Source organism: Chlamydotis macqueenii, chromosome 1 (genome assembly GCF_036417535.1).
Source record: "Chlamydotis macqueenii isolate bChlMac1 chromosome 1, bChlMac1.mat, whole genome shotgun sequence".
Classification (NCBI taxonomy): domain Eukaryota; kingdom Metazoa; phylum Chordata; class Aves; order Otidiformes; family Otididae; genus Chlamydotis; species Chlamydotis macqueenii.
Window position 1 is genome coordinate 10,970,807 of NC_141556.1, and position 17,794 is coordinate 10,988,600.

General features: G+C 38.1%; 1 protein-coding gene across 3 annotated transcripts in view; it reads left to right on the forward strand.

Annotated features, from left to right (window-relative positions):
- The window catches only part of CACNA2D1 (calcium voltage-gated channel auxiliary subunit alpha2delta 1), a 405,284-nt gene that overhangs the window by 53,621 nt on the left and 333,869 nt on the right, over positions 1–17,794 (forward strand). For all 3 annotated transcript variants that reach the window (XM_086745696.1, XM_086745707.1, XM_086745713.1), the window contains exon 2: positions 1,718–1,799. In XM_086745696.1, coding sequence (XP_086601822.1) covers positions 1,718–1,799 — 82 coding nt within the window. The remainder of the gene's footprint in view (positions 1–1,717; positions 1,800–17,794) is intronic.

A 17,794-nucleotide genomic window follows, 5' to 3' on the forward strand; every position in this document is an offset into this window, starting at 1 on the left:
ACATGACACAATAGATGAGAGCGTCAAACAAAGTGGGCAGGAGGCTGTAGGGAGGATGAAAACAGTGGTATCATGGGAAGAAGCTATGATTAATGAGAAACCATGGTTACAACTTGCTACTTCAATTTCTGCTGCAGATTTTTTGTGAAGGCCTCAAAGACACTTTGAGCTAAACCTTTGAAAAGTTCTTGTTTACTGTGTCAGAATGTTCTGTTTATGGGAAATAGGATTCAAATGGGATTCATGAGAGACAGTGTATTGATTGGGGAGTGACCCAGTATTGATTGAGAAGTTTGTTTTAAATCTGGCACTTTTTAAAAACTCAGTACCTGCCTGTCTAGGTAGTTCTCATCCTCATCTGTGCACATGTTATTTTGAGCTGACAGAAAGTCCTTCATGTTAGGTGTCACAGCCCTAAATCTTTTGTGTTTGGGTGACTAATCTCTTTTTTTTCCTAAAGCATGAGGAAAGATCCTTTAATAAAAGTAGTCAAGTTGCAACTCCATAATAGAGAGTGTGCCCTTTTAAGATATTGACTGTGGTTTAACAAGAAAATGTATTAATGACCATGGAAAGAAGGAGCAAAATCAGTCCACTATGTTCTTTCTTAATCTTCCAAATTTTCCATATTGCAGCAAAAATGGAGTCTCTCTTTTTTCTGTCTTTCCTACTTTCATGAATAATCTAAGCAGTCATTTGTTGGGTATCAGATTAACGCTAGGAAATGGCTAATATAAATGGCTAATATGTTCGAGGTTTCAGAGCAGACAGCTGTGATAATTACAGGGATGATACAATCGATGAGTTGGAGATCAAAGTTTGTGGCTAGGCAAGTGACACAGAAACTGTTTTGGATCCAGTGCTTTTCTGAAGAGTCAGGCTTACTGGGCACAGGGAGCTGAGCATGCACAGCAGCAAATCGCTGCCTGTTCCCTGGTGAAAATAGTCAGCCAGGAGCAGGCACGCATTGCCAAAACAGCTTGTACCACCTATGCCCTCTGCTGCCTGTCCCGCTGCTGCTTCCTTGGAGTGTGTGGAGAGGGGCTGCAAGCCAAAAGATTTATTCTGGTTTGTCAGCCTTCTCCCAGCTGCTGTTTTTATCTGTTGGGAGAGGGACTTCAAGGCCCTCAGGAAAGGCATTGCTGGGAGTGAGGTGCAGGTCGGGCAGGTTGTCCAGGCAAGCAGCTCTGTTGCGGTGATCTTTACTACGGCTAGTGATAGATGCTATGGCACACTTGGTTCACAGCTGGCTTAGTGTGGTGGCCACCACACTAAAATGTATGAGAAGAGTCAGGTCATCAAGGCTGGGTAAAGGTTCTATTGGAAAAAAAAATGGAAAAAAAGATAGTGAGTTAGCCTCTATTGCGTTTGGGACAGACATTGGTACCTGCCAAAAAGAGGCAGCTGCTGTGATGTACTTGATGATAAAGACTGTATGTGTCCTGGAGAGGACTGGGCAAACTCCAGCTGATGAAAACTAAAAGAAAGAAAAAAGCAAGTGGCTTAGATTTGACTCAGTGAAAGAGAACACCATCAGGGTGTAGCTTGAATATGTTGGTCCACTCCAAGCTTATTATTTTTCAGCAATCAAAGACAAGTCTTGTACATTTTGTATTCAATTTTATCAACACATTCTGCCCTTTTTTGTGCTATATAATTGTATGCAAGTTCCATTTAGCAGCGATCTGATTGAATGTCTCTCTTTTGGTTTCTGTAGGATAAAATCATGGGTAGATAAGATGCAAGAAGATCTGGTAACATTAGCACGGACTGCAAGCGGAGTCGACCAGCTTGCTGCGGTGAGTAAGACGACACACCTTAGACTGGAGTAACTAGAAAGTGAAGTGAATGGTGTGCATCATCTAGGCATTACGATCAGTTCATCCCAACATAGCAAAAAGATTTTGAGGAATTAAACTCTGCAGTGCTTACTGAGAGAGAAATGAATAACACAGACATCCATCAATTCACTCTTTTAATGTCGCAGTGCTTGCTTGTTGCTAATATTTGATCAGCTTCACAGTATCAGACATAAGGCTTACCATTGTTGCAACACTTCCATCTGAAGCAAGCGCTTTTATGTTATATGTTTGTCAAATACGGTATCCAGGAATCAACCATTCACGGCAGTGGAAAATTCTACTCTCTATTAAGAAGGGAGACTATTTTTCTGCCATGTGTTTCCTGAAATGAGGCAGCTTTTGGTTAGAAGAAATCTAGATGAGAATGAAAACTCCTTTTACTCGTCTGTTCCAATTTAACCCAAAGTGTGTTTTAGGGAAGAATTTACAATTCTTCTGTCATTGAGAATAAACTTTTGTGCTATATTCCATTCATAGAAGGTAAAAACACATCTGAGATCCAAAAAATGAAGTCACAATTCAGAAGATGCCAAGATTACACTGCCTATACAACTTTGTGTGTATACGTCATCATCAAGTATGCGACCACATGATCATACGTTTCCCTCTCTCTCTTTCCTGTACAAGTCCCATGGCTCTTTCTGTGAACCGATTGGTCTCTGGGTTGATGTAGGACAGCATAATGAAGGGAAATTTGGCTGTTATGTCAGGAAAATAAGTTATTTTCTCAGCCAACAAAAGTCATTGGTGCTGGGCAACTGAACATGACATCGTGAGATTTGATTTTCAGAAGTCATACTCTCTCCAAATGATCCATGAAGTGAATAATAGCTGTGTTTCAAAGCCATTAAGAAACACAGAGAAAAATCAGGTGTGAAGTTTCTCAGTTTTAATACTGTATATTAATGTATTCTTTTGACCTTCATGGCTTTTTACCCAGACACCTACATGTCTCATGTGAATCCTGTCTGAGAAGGACATTTTCTCTTTACTGACTATAAGAGAAGGCTAGATGTCTAGCACAGATATCCGTGTTTACATCGTGGAAGCTTCAGTTCAGATGAGATCACCACTGTCCTGTAGAAGGAAGGGCTGTGTCACTGCATGTGCATGAGGAACGTAAATGAAGATTGCAATCGTTATTTTAGTTCTGGCCTTTCCTAATATTTGAGTGCTTCATATTGCAACACAATTTAAGACAGATGCTTTAGATGCTCTTTTTAATCTTGGAAAACCCAAACAAACTGAAAACGGAATCTTGAAATCCTAACACAAGGCATCTGATTGATACATACGTGGGTTTTCAGCATAGGATCTCAGCAACACAGAAATGTCTATCGCTTGAGCTTTCTGAGGAACCATAAAGTTTACCCAGCATGGAACACTGATGGGAGTTTTTGTAGGTGGATTTCACATGTATCTGCTGATAGAGAACTAGGATTGCGAATCATGTCTCTCTCTCCTGGTTTTGGTGAGGAGTTTCTGCTAAGATGAGGGAGGGCTCTTTTTGGTTGTCTGATGTAGATGTGATATGTTCTCTTCTGCACTTGCTGTGTCTCTTTTCCCCCACCATCTCCTCGTTCAGTATCATACCTCTGGTCCACCATTGGACTTTCCATTCCATTCCTACTGTGTTGCATGGGTTATCTTTCATTTCTCCTCAACATATTCTATGTTTCTCTCTCAGTTTATACCTTTGCTGCCTGGCAGTCTACATTTCTCCCCTACATTGACTTCTTATCCCTATTTTAGGATCTGTCTCCTCAGTTTTTTCCAGTTCAGCACCTCTCTCTGGGCTCTTTAATTTGCCTTAGTATCTCCAAAACATTCTGTCCAAGTGTGTGTGGCCAGCCTGTCACAATACTCCTATTCCATCTCTTCCACAGGTATTTTTCTTCTCTTTTCTCACCTCTCCCTCCCCATCACTAGTTCTCAGTCCACACCTCTAGTATTCTCCTGTGTGCTTTTTCTATTTCTCCTCCCCTTCCAGTCTCTTCTCTCCTTATTCTTTGCCTGCCATTTTTCAACCTGTTAACTCCTACTTCCATATCCCAGTCTCTTGCCCTTTGTTCTTCATTCAGTTTTCATCTCCTCTTTCTCCCACTGCTTAGGCCACAAGGGTGTAGAGATCACCTGAGAGACCACAGTAAGTCTGAGTTTTAGCTGCAGAGGAGGTGTGATGTTCTCTAGGAGTGATGCTTTCTGGGTCGGAATACATCTATCTGGAGACTCTTAGAGATTTAGCTGATAAAATCTCTGTGGTGACCTACAGGTGCTTTTCAGGCTAACATTTGTTAAACACTAAGGAGTAAAAGTGTATCTTTGAATACATATGTTGTGTTTTTAATCTACAGTGCAGGGTATTTCAAAGGGAAATGAGTTACAGAGGATTTCTAAGTTGAGCAAAACAATGAGTTAATGTCTCAACCATTTTTCCTGGCATTTCCATGCAAAAACCACATACTAAAATAGATAATGAAAAGCCAAGAGATTGACGCTGTCACTTTTTTTTTTCCCTCAGGAAAATGTTCATTTATGTAGTTAATATTCAGCAAATTTACAAGCTGCTAAAACAGTGTCGTGGTTATAATGAGAATTGCTGGGCAAACATAATAATATGTAGTGCTACCAGCTATACTTAAAATATACCACAGTGACATTCATGCTGAAAAAAACCCCAGTAGTCTGTGAATACTGTAGGTAAGTTTCTTTTTGAAAGCCAAAATTTTTAGCACAATAAATAAGCAAAGTACGTTATCTCAGAGGGTATCCACAAGGTGGTCAATATGTGCTTGTAATCCTAGAATTAAGGGCACAAAAGGAGGATATTTCCATGTAAAATATCCCTGAATATCAAAGCTGTTTGACCTAAATTGCATGATGTCTTTCTCTAACCACAAGGTTTTAATTAGCTCTCTTGCCTGCAAGGGAGAATGCAAAGCCCTGCGAGGTGTGAGCTCTGCAGTCTCTCCCTCTTTCCTCTTTTTTACAGGCTATTGTCACTTTCCCATTTTTGAATGACATCTGTGTTTTTTTTTCTACTCACTGCCTATTAACGATTAGTCAGATCTCTTCTGAAACAAACCACGATCTTGGAAAAATGGAAACCACAAGACATTAAAAACAACATGCTTGCATGCCTGTCACTTTTGTTCACAGAACTTGCCTTCAGTTGCTCAAGCTTTAACAATACTTAACAGTGAGACTGAATTTTCAGCTTTGTTTCTGTCTAGTTACTTCTTCTAACTCCAGAATTGTTTGGACCAAGTCTGTAGTCTTCCTGTTTTTGGAAAACTTCAAAAAAGAAATACATTTGTTTATTTTTTTCTGCCGTTCCTCCCTCCAAAAGCAGAATGATTAATAAAAAAAAAAAGAAAGAGTAGAGTGCTTTAATTATAAAATAGTAGACATGACTGTCTATGAACAACTGTAGTACCAGAGTGTGTACCAGGATTGGAAAGCTGTGCTTTGGTCAGACAGATTTTTGGTAGGAGAAATGTCTTTCCTTCTTCTAGGGAAAATCAGTTTTCATTTGGCCAAGTGATGAGGTTAAAGCTCATAGCAAGGCCGTGTAACAGATAATAGTTGTTTCAGAACCTGGTCAACCTCTCCCTGCACTCAGGGAAAGAAGTCTCATTGATTCAGCTGAAGTTACAATCTGTGTCTGTTTCATATGGTTGTGTCTTCTATGCTGAGATAGCACCTTTACTACATTCTTAATTGGAGTGAATTAGTTCTTAAAAAACCAGGCTTTTTCGATTAGCTGTTGTGCCATGCAAGTTTATGGTGTTTCAATAACTTGTTGAAAATATCTCAGGGTTCATCAGTGCTATACATGCTTGTCTGTGTTGGGTGTCTGTGGCTGTTTGTGCTGCAGGAAATTATACTATACAATGGTCTCTTCTGGAGAACTGTAAAATATTTTCTTCTGACCATCATGGAGAGTCATAGGAGCACTGCCTGAGCTCTCAATTAATTTAAATTTAGACTGGGAGAGCTTTTGACCAGAGAGAATGTAAAACTTAAAAGTGTAATATGTACTTCCAAAGGAATAAAAAAAAAATCAAATCTAAAACACCATTAGACAAGTGAAGGACTTAGGTGAATAGCAGACCTATTGAGATCAGTACCTACGTAAAGGTCTGATTTATTCTGCAATAAGGACATAAATAGCCAGGGAAAGAATTTTTTTTGTATTTAAGGCATTTACATCCAACATTTACTCAATTTAATGGACTCATGTTTAAGGAGAGGAATCTCCTCAGATAATTCCCTTTTCATTGTTTATTAACAAATTTCTTACAGTGACTTGGAATCACAATCTGCCCTAGTAGCTAGGCACTTTTCTTCTTTTTTTTTTTTTTTTTTTGCACATATAATAGAGCCACTCTAAACCATTGCAACTTTCATTAGTCACAACTTTTGAAAATGCCTGTATAGCAAGGATACATAATAATATACTCATGGATATTCCACAAAGTATTAAAAACCAGAAAATATTTGGAAATTGATTTAGTGAATTACTTCAATAGTGACTATGTTTCTGAAGACACGAACATGCTTATGCCAACGGACATTTCACACACCTTTTTTCTTATTAGAAATGATGACAGCAATATAATGCCTGTAGGAAGCAAAATTGTGAAAGAAAGTTTGGATGCTATTAAGTGTGGAGTTCTGCATTGAGGCTACACTTATCTGTAGCCTTAACCAAGCAAACCAGTATGACTGGAGTAGAAGGAATAGACAAAATGGATACGTGTAGGAGACAGAGAGAGGCAGACGAGAGCTGAGGTTTATTATGATGCACAGAGAAAACATGATATTTAGTTTATAAATGCACCTTTACTCACTAACTGGTATTTGCCATACAGAGAGGATCCTGATCCAACCCAGAATTAAGCGCAGATTATAATTTTTCCATTTAGAGCTTCAAGTCCAGATCATTCTTCCTCTGAATTAGTTGTGGTAAATTACTACTTTGGTGGTATGAATCAACATGAATATTATCAGCATCTAAATCTAAGTACTGTTATCAGTAAGATGGATTGTGTTCAAAGTGCAGTTCCTCCTTGTGTCCTTCACGTTTTATTTATGCTATCTGGGAATGGTCTCAAAATCATCTTCCAAAAATAGTTTAAAAGTATATTTTTAAATACTGTTTTTTTTGGACATTATTAGGAGTTTAGTCAAGATCTCGGAGAACTCCAACTTGGATTTAGTATCAGTGTAATATCCTCATTACAGTAATGCAAAGATTGCTTCGACAAGGCAGGAAGACAGGATTCAAGATACCAAAATACTCAGCTGGTTGAAAACTGGAAGAGCTCCACTGACTTCAGTGGATTACACTGATTTACATTTCCTAAGAATCGTGTCTAAAAATGTTTAATTTACAATTCAAGCAGGTAAAAAGTACTTTGAAAAAAAAACAAAGAAACATTTTTACGCAAGAAACTGAGGCTATAGCTTGATCTTACTGCTGCTGTAGTTGCCCAGCTGAAAAGGGTATTGTTGGGTCCTTTCTATGATTAAACAGATTTTTTTTTTTTCCCTAGAAGAGCTAAGGGAGTGTTTATAAGAAGGTGTTGTATATACAAAAACCTGAGACTTGAAAGCAGGAAGACATGATACACAGGAAAATCTTTGTTAAGGAGGTACGAGATGTCAAACATGCTTCTTTAAATGTCTCTCCACAAAGACACAGCTTACTATATGCCCTTTAACATTATAAGTATTGTGTTTTTACATAAAAAAACCCAGTCGTGTAATTGTCCTTTCAACTTGAAAAGGTTCATGTAACTTTGTCTTACTCATGATCTCTCTTTGCTGTCAGGCATTATGAAGCTGCTCTGTTGTGAATGATGTGCAGTTTCTACAGAGCAAATAGACTTAATAGAATTTTTAAATCCATGTAGCAAAACAAATATTGAGGATATATCTGATCTCACTCGTTCCATTAATCAGTGGGCATTTTACCTTATTAAAGACAAAAACTGCACACAAAGTTTGAAGTCACATTCTGTACCTATGAATAGTTACCTTGGGATGCAGAAAGTATAGAAGAAGAGCCTACTGAACTACAGAATTAAATAAATACATAGTCCCGTTTTGATGGAAGTATGCTCAGCTTCCATTTTTACGTAGACCTTTCACAGCAAAGGCCCATGACTAAGCTAATTGACAGTTCTTTTAATCTAATAAACTACAACAAGTATGCTTCTGATTTCCAGCTCCTAAAATACCTCTAGGGACAGGCGAGAGGAGGGAGGGATCCCTGCAGTACCCGGAAAGGAAGACCTCAGAACAGAGAACGTGCCTTATAGCAAAGCACGAGCTTATCTGTTCCAAACTGATTGAAGAGAATCCTCTTTTACATAAACACTGTATTAAAAATGTGGGTCTGTGTTAAGAGCTTTGATGTGACAAACACACTGGAACTTCACTATGACTCCTACAGCAAAAAAATGCCATTTTGTGCTGTGTAACCTTTTCAAGCAATGGCAGAATTGAACGAAACAGCAGATAGAGAGGCAGTTCCAAGGAAATCCAGTCTCTGAATCTGTTTCCTTTTTGATACGTCACTACAAAACCAATCCATGCAGTCCCAGGAGCTGTAGAGTGAACCCATATAGACTGCCTTGGCCTTTAAATGATATTTATGCTGAGATAGAAATACTGTTTCTTCCTCCAAAATGAAAGAGAGCTACATATGGATATTTGATATGCGACGATGAGTTCCATCACAGAGTGAGTCCACTAGCAACTGTTAGAATTTTTATTTATTTATTTTCTCTCTAGAATGCTGTTTTATAATAATTAGCTCTTTCTTACCGAACACCCAGACGAGGTTCTACATGAGCACATTTCATCCATTGCTCAGTGTGAGGTCTGTGTGCCTAATGCACAGATGGTGCGAGTCTGCTGAAGCACTCAGATTAGCAGCAGATTCCCAGTCCATACTTTTAGCTTTTCAGGTCTTGGATCAGCCTCTGGAGTTTAACTGAGATGAGTAACTTGTAAAAGAGGCTGGTCTCTGATTTTAACTGTCCTGGAGCAGAGATATTCAGGAAAACTTCCTTCTGCCAGAAGGAGTCAGGACCTAGGGGTAATCATTACAGATTTTAGCTAAGTTGATCTTATGTTCTAGAGGCTTTACAGATAGAGGCATGCCACTAACTTATTGCTTCTAGAAGCTGTCATATATAGCTTGCCTTGTTCTCTTCATTACCTGTATAGACGTCTGTGCAAGGGGAGGCTTTAACAGCTTGCTTGACCTTGATGTAAAATTTATATCTGGATGAGTTCACTCTACTGTCTTTGGTGGTCTGAAATTCCTGCTTCAAATGGTAGCTTGACAAACAAGTTGAAAACAAACATTTTCATTCTTACTATTTTTCTCTATGATAGGCATGATGTTTATGTAGCTCTTTCTTTAAAATAATAAAGTTAATGGGATGAATTAGCAAAGGCTTTATTTCAAATTTATATAAATTTATGTAAATAAATTAAATAAATTTATATAAATTTGAAATAATTTATTAAAAATTAAGCTGATCTATAGAATTGAAATTTCCACCTTTTAACCAGCTTTATTCTTTTTTTTTTTTTAATGCTATATTTATCAGGTTGGATCTAGTTTAATGTGCTTTAGCCAAAGGCAAAGAGTTTTGTATCTCATACTATTCTCTGATGAGCTACCAGATGGACCTAGGGTATGTATGGCCACGTTCCAGAATATATTAGGTTCACCCTTGTTAAGGCTGAAGTAGAAAACGTTGAAAGTGGAAAATGTGACTAATACCACAACACTTGTAGGGACAACTTCTGGAACTGTACAGCTGTTCACTATGTGCCCCGGCTGTACTCTCCAGTGCTTTAAGAAAGGAAAGCAAGTGTTCAAATGAGTCGACTATGGGAATTTAAGAAGCTTTCATAATCAATGAAGAAATTTTGCCACCCAGTGAAGTTCACTATGTATGTTCTTGAAAGTTAGAAGAATATTGTGTCCTTTCTTTTCTACTTTTGTTTCTTTTTGTTGTCCTCAATGGAACAACAGAATAATCCACTTTGTTTGTTTGTTTGTTTTCAAAAATAAAATAAAGAGGAATTTTTAACCATATAAAACAAATTCAACTAATTTTTGAAGAGTCATTTTGAAATTAAAATTAAAAAAAACACAAATGTTTTGAAGTTGTTAAAGCACTTCTTGTAGACTCATTGGTTTACTGGTTTTATATAGGCTGAAACTTCCTGGAATTCAGGGCATTTTTATGAGTGGTGCTGGTAGGTCTGTAACTGCAGGTTTCCGTGAAAGTGCACTTGGTTGCGTGGTTTTTCTAAGGATCAGAAGGAGCAAAATCTGAAAGCAAGGAAACAACTCTTTAATTTTTTAAAATGCCTTCAGTAATGTGTGGTAAAATAGTTTATTAGAAAGCGGGATTTGCCAAGTGGGTGTATGAGTCCAGTGCTCTGAAAGGCTTGAATTCTTTCTAAGCATAAATTGACTATTGTACACTATTTACATTTGTGTCTTTTGCCTCATCCTTAAGGCAAGGACACCAGTGGGGTGTGGTGAAGAGAAGTGAGGTCAGGATTACTTTTAGAATGGATTTATGAAGGGATTAGTGCAGTGAAACACGGGCATTTCAGGTATTCATTAAGAAGTCGCAGTCCATTTACCAGAATGAAAATAATGCATGAGATGGGTTAGACTGGATAGAGATTCACAAAATACAGCAAATTCTGCTGAGTTTACACATTGCTAACCAATGTTGAGATGTCAGGGAAATGAAATCACTTTCAGAAATGCAGACTGGTAAATTTGAAGACACATCTGCAAGTTCTCTTTGTAATCCAAATGGAAATTAAGAGATTTTCAAAACACAGGGAACCTCATTTATTATTTGCAGATGCTACTCTCCCTCTGCTCCCTTAGCAATAAACTGGTATTTTGAAGAGTTCCTTCTTCCAGCAAGCGAAATCAACTGTAAGTCACTAAGAATAGGTGGCTGCATTAACAAAGCTTGCTCAGGCTCAAGGGAAGGAGTGGCCTAATATTATCATAGTTTTAATTACTATTTGGTGATCTGGATAATCTTTGAGCAAAGCACTATTCTTTGTTCATTTATAACTTTCATTGGCTTTAACACTAAGAAAATCTGTTCAATTGATGGGTGTGTTCAGATGTTTTTCGTAGGAGCTGAGAGCAAATTAAAGATTTTCCTCAGAAAACCCACATCCCAAAACCAACAGAAACCTGAACATTATAGCTAATCAGTTTCCAAGTCCTGTGGTTAGTAAAACACCAAAAAGACTCTGCTAGTTCCCTGTGACTTAAAATTACCTTTGAGGAGAGTGTCAGTAGGTGTTAAATTGCATTAAGAGCAGCTAAGGCAGGACAAAATTTCCTACAAATAAGTGAGTTTGAAAAATTACATAAGTGCCCACTTCAAAATATGCCATAAATGCAGAAGAAATGTGAAATGCTTTCTTCCTATTATTCTCTTACAAGAAAGATTCACTTGTACATGTTGTACTCATCATGAGTTGGGATTTTTGGGTTCTCATCCGGTCTCAGCTAAAAGCCTGAGCTAAAACTGCTGTGAAACCAATAAATGATGTAGCCTTGTTATTTAATACTGTATTGCTATCACTATGAAACAAAATTGAAAGCCTTAAAAGACATTTTCCTTAACAAAGAAGGATTTTTATCTCTGTTTTTGATATTTGTACAAAGCAGAAGTACAAAGCTGAACTCCTGTTTTATGGAGGTTTGAATATAAAGTGACAATTACTAAAATTACTTCTTAATTTTAAAGTCCTCTAGACTACTTTGTTAATTATCAACAGTCAAAAGTGTCTGATGATTCCGTCCTACAAAGTATCTCTGATTATCTGCTTTCCTTTGAGTAGGCACCTGAGTGAGCCAATTGACTCTGGCACCACTTACGCTCCCTGTGATGCTAACTGAGGCATAAGTGTTCCCAACATCTTGCAGAATTCAGCCTGAATGTATTACTTAAGAACGAACTAGCTCTGATAATTTTTTTTTTTCCTAACGTGCACATCACTACTATGATATGTCATGGTTTTCAACACATCAACTGCCCTGTCACTTGTCATCCCAGATCTTTACAGCAGTCAGTGATCAGGCAAGTGATTTTGAAAAGCAAGAGCTACAGTTAAACTATTGCGGTGTTTTTTTTCTTTGTGTTGTTGCCATGAATTTCAAGAATGAAGGCATCTGTGAGTTGCTAGGGAGCAGCTGTAATCTTATATATACATTATGTATAGCAGAGAGTAAGACATATTTTAAATACTCAGACTGATTTCTTTGAACATACAGAATGCTCTTTGGGAAGGAGCATTTTTTCTGTGTTCCACAATGGATTGCTTGTGATTCAAAGAAAAAAAATATCTTGTGATGGGGAAAAAAAATCTCTAGTGTGTATTAGAAATAGAAAGTATTAGTGAAACTTTGGAAATAGGATACTGCAGTAAAAAGATCCAATTTGCTCCCTCTGGGCAGATTATATAATTGTTTGTGACTACTAAAAATTATACTTAAAGGAAAATATCTACAGTAATAAATAGCAATAATAATCTCTCACATGTTTTTTTCTGTTTTCTGACTTTTCCTGCTCCCAAGATCTCTTCATATGTTTGGATGTGTGTCAAATGGCCCCCCTTCTCCACTTTTCTCACATTTCATGTGAGACATGTAATTTGATGGCACTCATAAAGCCAAAAAATAAAATCAGTGAATATGTGAGTATTATTAGTTGATCTTTTGTTAACTAAACAAAGTTATTAAAACTGAAACTATTTGTGATTCTCTACAACATGTTGAATATTGTTGATAAAACAAACAATATCATTTTGTCAAAGTACTTGAAAATTTTAACATTACCCAGAATTTCCGTAAGAAATGTACTACTTTGTTTTCAAGCTAGATGATTCCTTCCTCCCCTGGATGAAATACTACATTTTTTGGGGGGTCAATCTGTATGATTTTGTTTCAGTTGTGGGGAGGGAGAACAGAGAGTAATGAATGAGCTCAGAACTCAGCAACAACCTGGGCCAAGTTGAAGGAGATGTATAAATTAGAAAAACTCTTTTATCCCATTAGCTACTTTTGTATTTAATATTTTGACATGTTGTTGTGGAACTGAGGTTGCCATGTTCGTGTCCCATATTTGGGCCCTCAGCCAGAATAAAAGCCACTGCCTGAAGAAAAGGCTCCATTGTTTCTTAAACTGGGAGACTGATAGTTTCAAAACAAACAGACAAACAAACAGGCAAAGGACTTCTATTGTAGTTTAGACTAATTCAGCATGAATTGTTATTCCTTATTATTTGGGTAGTCTTTGTAAACAGTGCCAATATCACAGATGCAAAGCACAGATAATTTATTACTCTCAAGAACTTTTTCTGAGTGTAATAAAACATGAAGGCCATTTAAATAAAATTTCAACATTCCAGCAGGCCCCAATGCTTGCCACAATGTAGCAAGAGCCATTCAATGAAAGTGCATCTTTCATTCTCTCTCAATTAGTAGAGAAATGTTTGACTTTCCCTTGCGAGTCTTACAGAAAGCAAGGAGAACGTCTCTTTGTGAGAGATTTATAAACATGTCCTTGAAGACTGAGTGGAAAGGGGCATGTTCTGCTGAGGAGCTGGCAGTTTTTCTAATCTTTACCACATTCAACTATTTGCCTTCTTGTGTTGTTTCATCCTAATGTGACTCTCCCTGTCATATTCTCTGCCCTAAAACCTTGCAGCACATTATACCAGAATAAATATTCAGCATTTAGAAAGCAATCTTAATACATTCTTGCATGAATAAAGAAGTGCATGGCTATTGACTACAAAGAAAAATTAAAGTATTTTTTTGTGCTATGACCTTACAGATTTTACTTAGTCATGCAATGAGGCTTTATTCTGTGAGAAGTGGTAGGGTTTTAGTGACAATTTGGAGAGCTTTTAGCAAAACATTAGTGATTGAAGTAATAAAACCAATTTTAGACGTAAAAGCCAACAGAAACTTGCATTCATTCGGTCAAAGCAATTTAATAAAATGTATTCAAATTAGCTCTTCCTAACAATCCACAAAGCCTGCCAAACTGTATTTTGAAAGATGAATGAGCACACCTTTTCTGGTAAGACCCTTTATGGCTTTTTGAGATGAACTTTTGCTAATTGTATTTGACCGCTAAGTGGGAGGCTTGGAGAAGGAAAAGTTTGTCACGGGGTGCCAAATCCTGAAGCACATATCATTTCCCCATGTGTTGTGCTGAACTGCTGCAGTGCTATGGCTGAATTAAAGAAAAGAGGAGCGGGCAACAAATAAATTATGTACACACCTCTTAAATAATTACTGAATATTTCTTACACTGTTCCTTGGTAGTTGAGACAGGTCTCATGCTTCAGGAAAATAAAGTGTGTGAAATTCCGAGTTATTTCTGATGTCTTTTGTTTAGGAGCCTGTGGGATGAATCTTCCACTGATGGTAGATGCAGGGGAGATAGGTGCTCCGCACCCTGACTTGGGATAAAGTGAAGAGGAGAGGAAAGAGGCATGAACTCAAGTATATGTGGGACCTTGTGCTAAACTCAAAGGGTTTTTTTTTTGTTTTTTGAACTTTTTTTTAATATTATTTTTAATCACTGACAGATAACAGCTTGTGGAGCCAGCCTTGGAGTCCGGCTTTCTCAGTTGTAGGACCCACAATGCCTGTTACAAAGGTTTTAAGTTGAAGTGTGAATAGAGTCCTATATCTTGTAGTAGTGATCTCCTTGTTAAATGATACAGACTTTTGAACTATTCTGATAGCTGGTGCTGGAGAAGAAAAATGAAAATGTTTCTTTTTTTTTTTCTACAAATGCACCCACTAGACCATTCTTTGATAGTCTGCAGCTTTCAAACTGTTCAAGCTTGCAGGTATGGGAACAACTTCCCTATAGGAATGGGATATATGAAAAATTTGAGTGCTTTCAGATTGGGGTTTATAGGATCGTATGTTTGCTATATGAGTGAATTAGATAAGGGGATGAAAATGCAAATTTTTCATCCAAATTCTTGAACCCTTACCAGTATTACTTACTCTAACTTTGCTGTATATTGAAACATATATCTAGTTAATTATTTGTGTTGTGTTTCTGGTCAGTGAGGTGCAAAATCATGGTTGTGTGGATGCAGTATGCCATCACCTTAACTTCTACTGAGACTGTTACATCACAGCCTGTTAGAAACCATATTTCACTAAATGCTCAAGTATGTCAAAGAATCAACACTACAGTGCTCGTCCTTATATAGCTGGTCAGTGTGGTCTTCCAGTCATCCCTATAAACCATCTGCCCCAAACCTGCATTACTTGAACACATATTTGCCTGTTCCCTAACTATGTGTTTTCTTTGCTTGTGGCCTTCTTAGTGTTTATTTATAATATCAAGTGAAAAATTTAATTACAATGAAATGGCATTTTTGCAATGAACTACTATTTTCTCCAAATTTTAAGATGTTTTTGCCCAGTTGAAACTCCCAAATGAAAAGAGATTATATTTAAATTTTCTTATTCCTTTCACTATTGAGTAGCAAATGAAAAGCAGTTGCATGAATAAATCTGAAAAAAGAGAAACCGAGACAAATGTAGATAAAGCAAAACAAACATTTTCACAAATAAAATAAATGAATGATTTAACGTTACTTCTTTTGTTACTTTAAAATTTCACTGAAAGTTATTTTACAGTTTTCTAGCCTATTTGCAAAGTTTTGTGACCATTCTTCTATAAGTTCAGTATCATTTGATGCAGGTGTACTACAGGTATTCACGAGTGATGTTTAAAGAATTTGGCATTTGTTTTCAAAGAACAAGACATGAATGCCTGGTAACATCCATATTCAAGTGCCTGTTCCTTATATGATCAGTATGAATATTTGTTGATGATGGGAAATCTGATAGTTTTGTCAGATTTGATGGTCCCTCCAATTTAGATACTTCTGTGAAATTTCCATTCCTGATTAAAACCATCTGAATCATAGAATCATAGAATAGTTTGGATTGGAAGGGACCTTCAAAGGTCATCTAGTCCGAACACCCTGCAAGGGGCAGGGACATCTCCAACCAGATTAGGTTGCTCAGAGTCCCATCCAACCTGGCCTTGAATATTTCCAGGGATGGGGCATTAACCACCTCTCTGGGTAACCTGTTCCAGTGTTCCACCACCCTCACTGTGTAAATATTTTCTTCTTATATCAAGTCTGAATCTATCTCCCTCTATTTTAAAACCATTACCCCTTATCCTATCACAACAGACCCTGCTTAAGAGTTTATCTATCTTCATTTTTCTTAGAAGCCCCCTTTAGGTACTAAAAGACCTGAATCTATAAAACTTATTTCAACTTTTGCCTTGCTTGTTGGACTGTAGGGCTCCTCTGGTCACTACAGCAATTTAACTCTGAATCTCACTGCTGACTGTGCAAATTTTATGTGTGCCAAAGCAAAATGTAAGAAATTATGTAGGATATTTTTAAAATTAAAGATTGGCCCATAGGCAATTTCTACCAGTAGAAATCTGTGCTCAAAATAAAGAAAAAAAGAAAAAGACCGGTTTTAGGTTATACCTCAGATAAAGTTTCTGTGTGGTAGCTTTGCAAATATGGCACATTGAAACCATTCCAACTGTAACTGGAGGTTGTAGCGGTTTAGCCCCACCCAGCAGCTAAGCACTACACAGCCGCTTGCTCACTCTGCCTCTCGATGGAGAGAAAATATAGTGAAAGGCTTGTGGGTCGAGATAAGGACAGGGAGAGATCATTCACCAGTTACTGTAATGGGAAAAACAGACTCAACTTGAGCAAAATTAACTTAATTTATTAACAATCAAAGAAGAGTAGGATAGTGAGAAAGAAAACCAAATCTTAAGAACACTTTCTTCCCAGGCTTAGCTGCACTCTCAAATTATCTCCTTCCCACCACCACCCACCCTCCACCCTTGAGTGATGCAGGGGGATGGGCAATAGGGCTTGCGGTCAGTTCACCACACATTGTCTCTGCTGCTTCTTCTTCCTCACAGGGAGGACTCCTCACACTCTTCCCCCTGCTCCAAGGTGGAGTCTTTCCCACAAGAGACAGTCCTCCACAAGCTTCTTCACCGTGGGGTCCCTCCCATGGGCTACAGTTCTTCATGAACTGCTCCAACGTGGGTCCTTTTCCACAGGGTGCAGTCCCTCCAGAATGGCTGCCCCAGCGGGCCCTTCCCCAGCGTGGGGTCCTCCCCGGGCTGCAGGTGGATCTCTGCTCCTTCGTGGGCCTCCATGGGCTGCAGGGGCACAGCCTGCTTCACCATGGGCTACACCATGGGCTGCAGGGGAATCTTGGCCAGGAGCAGCATTACTCCTCCCTCTCCTTCTTCGCTGACCTTGGCGTCTGCAGAGCTGTTTTGGTTACATCTTCTTGCTCCTCTCTCTCCACTACCAGGCTGGGGACAAGGCCTGCACCTCTTCCCTCTCTCCCTGCATTGCTGCTTTTTTTCCCCTTTCTTAAATATGTTATCACAGAGGCATTATCACCATTGCCAACTGGCTGAGCTCTGACCAGTAGCAGTTTCGCCCTGGAGCTGGCCAGGACCACCAGACAAAGGAGAAACTTCTAGCAGCTTCTCGGATAAGCTGCCACTGTAGCCACCCCCACCACCAAAACTCAACACAGGGATTTGTTAGAAATAATCTTCTTTTGTAGTGGTTTTCTGCTCATGATGCACTGAATTTTAGAAATAATTACTCCTCTATGAAGATTTAAAGCATATTCCAATTACTCAGTTACTAGTGGAAAGGAGAGACAATTTCTGACCAAAAAAACCCCAAAATCCAACATAAGCGTTGTGAAATTCAGAAGTGATGAAAGCCTATGACAGCTTATGAGACATGCT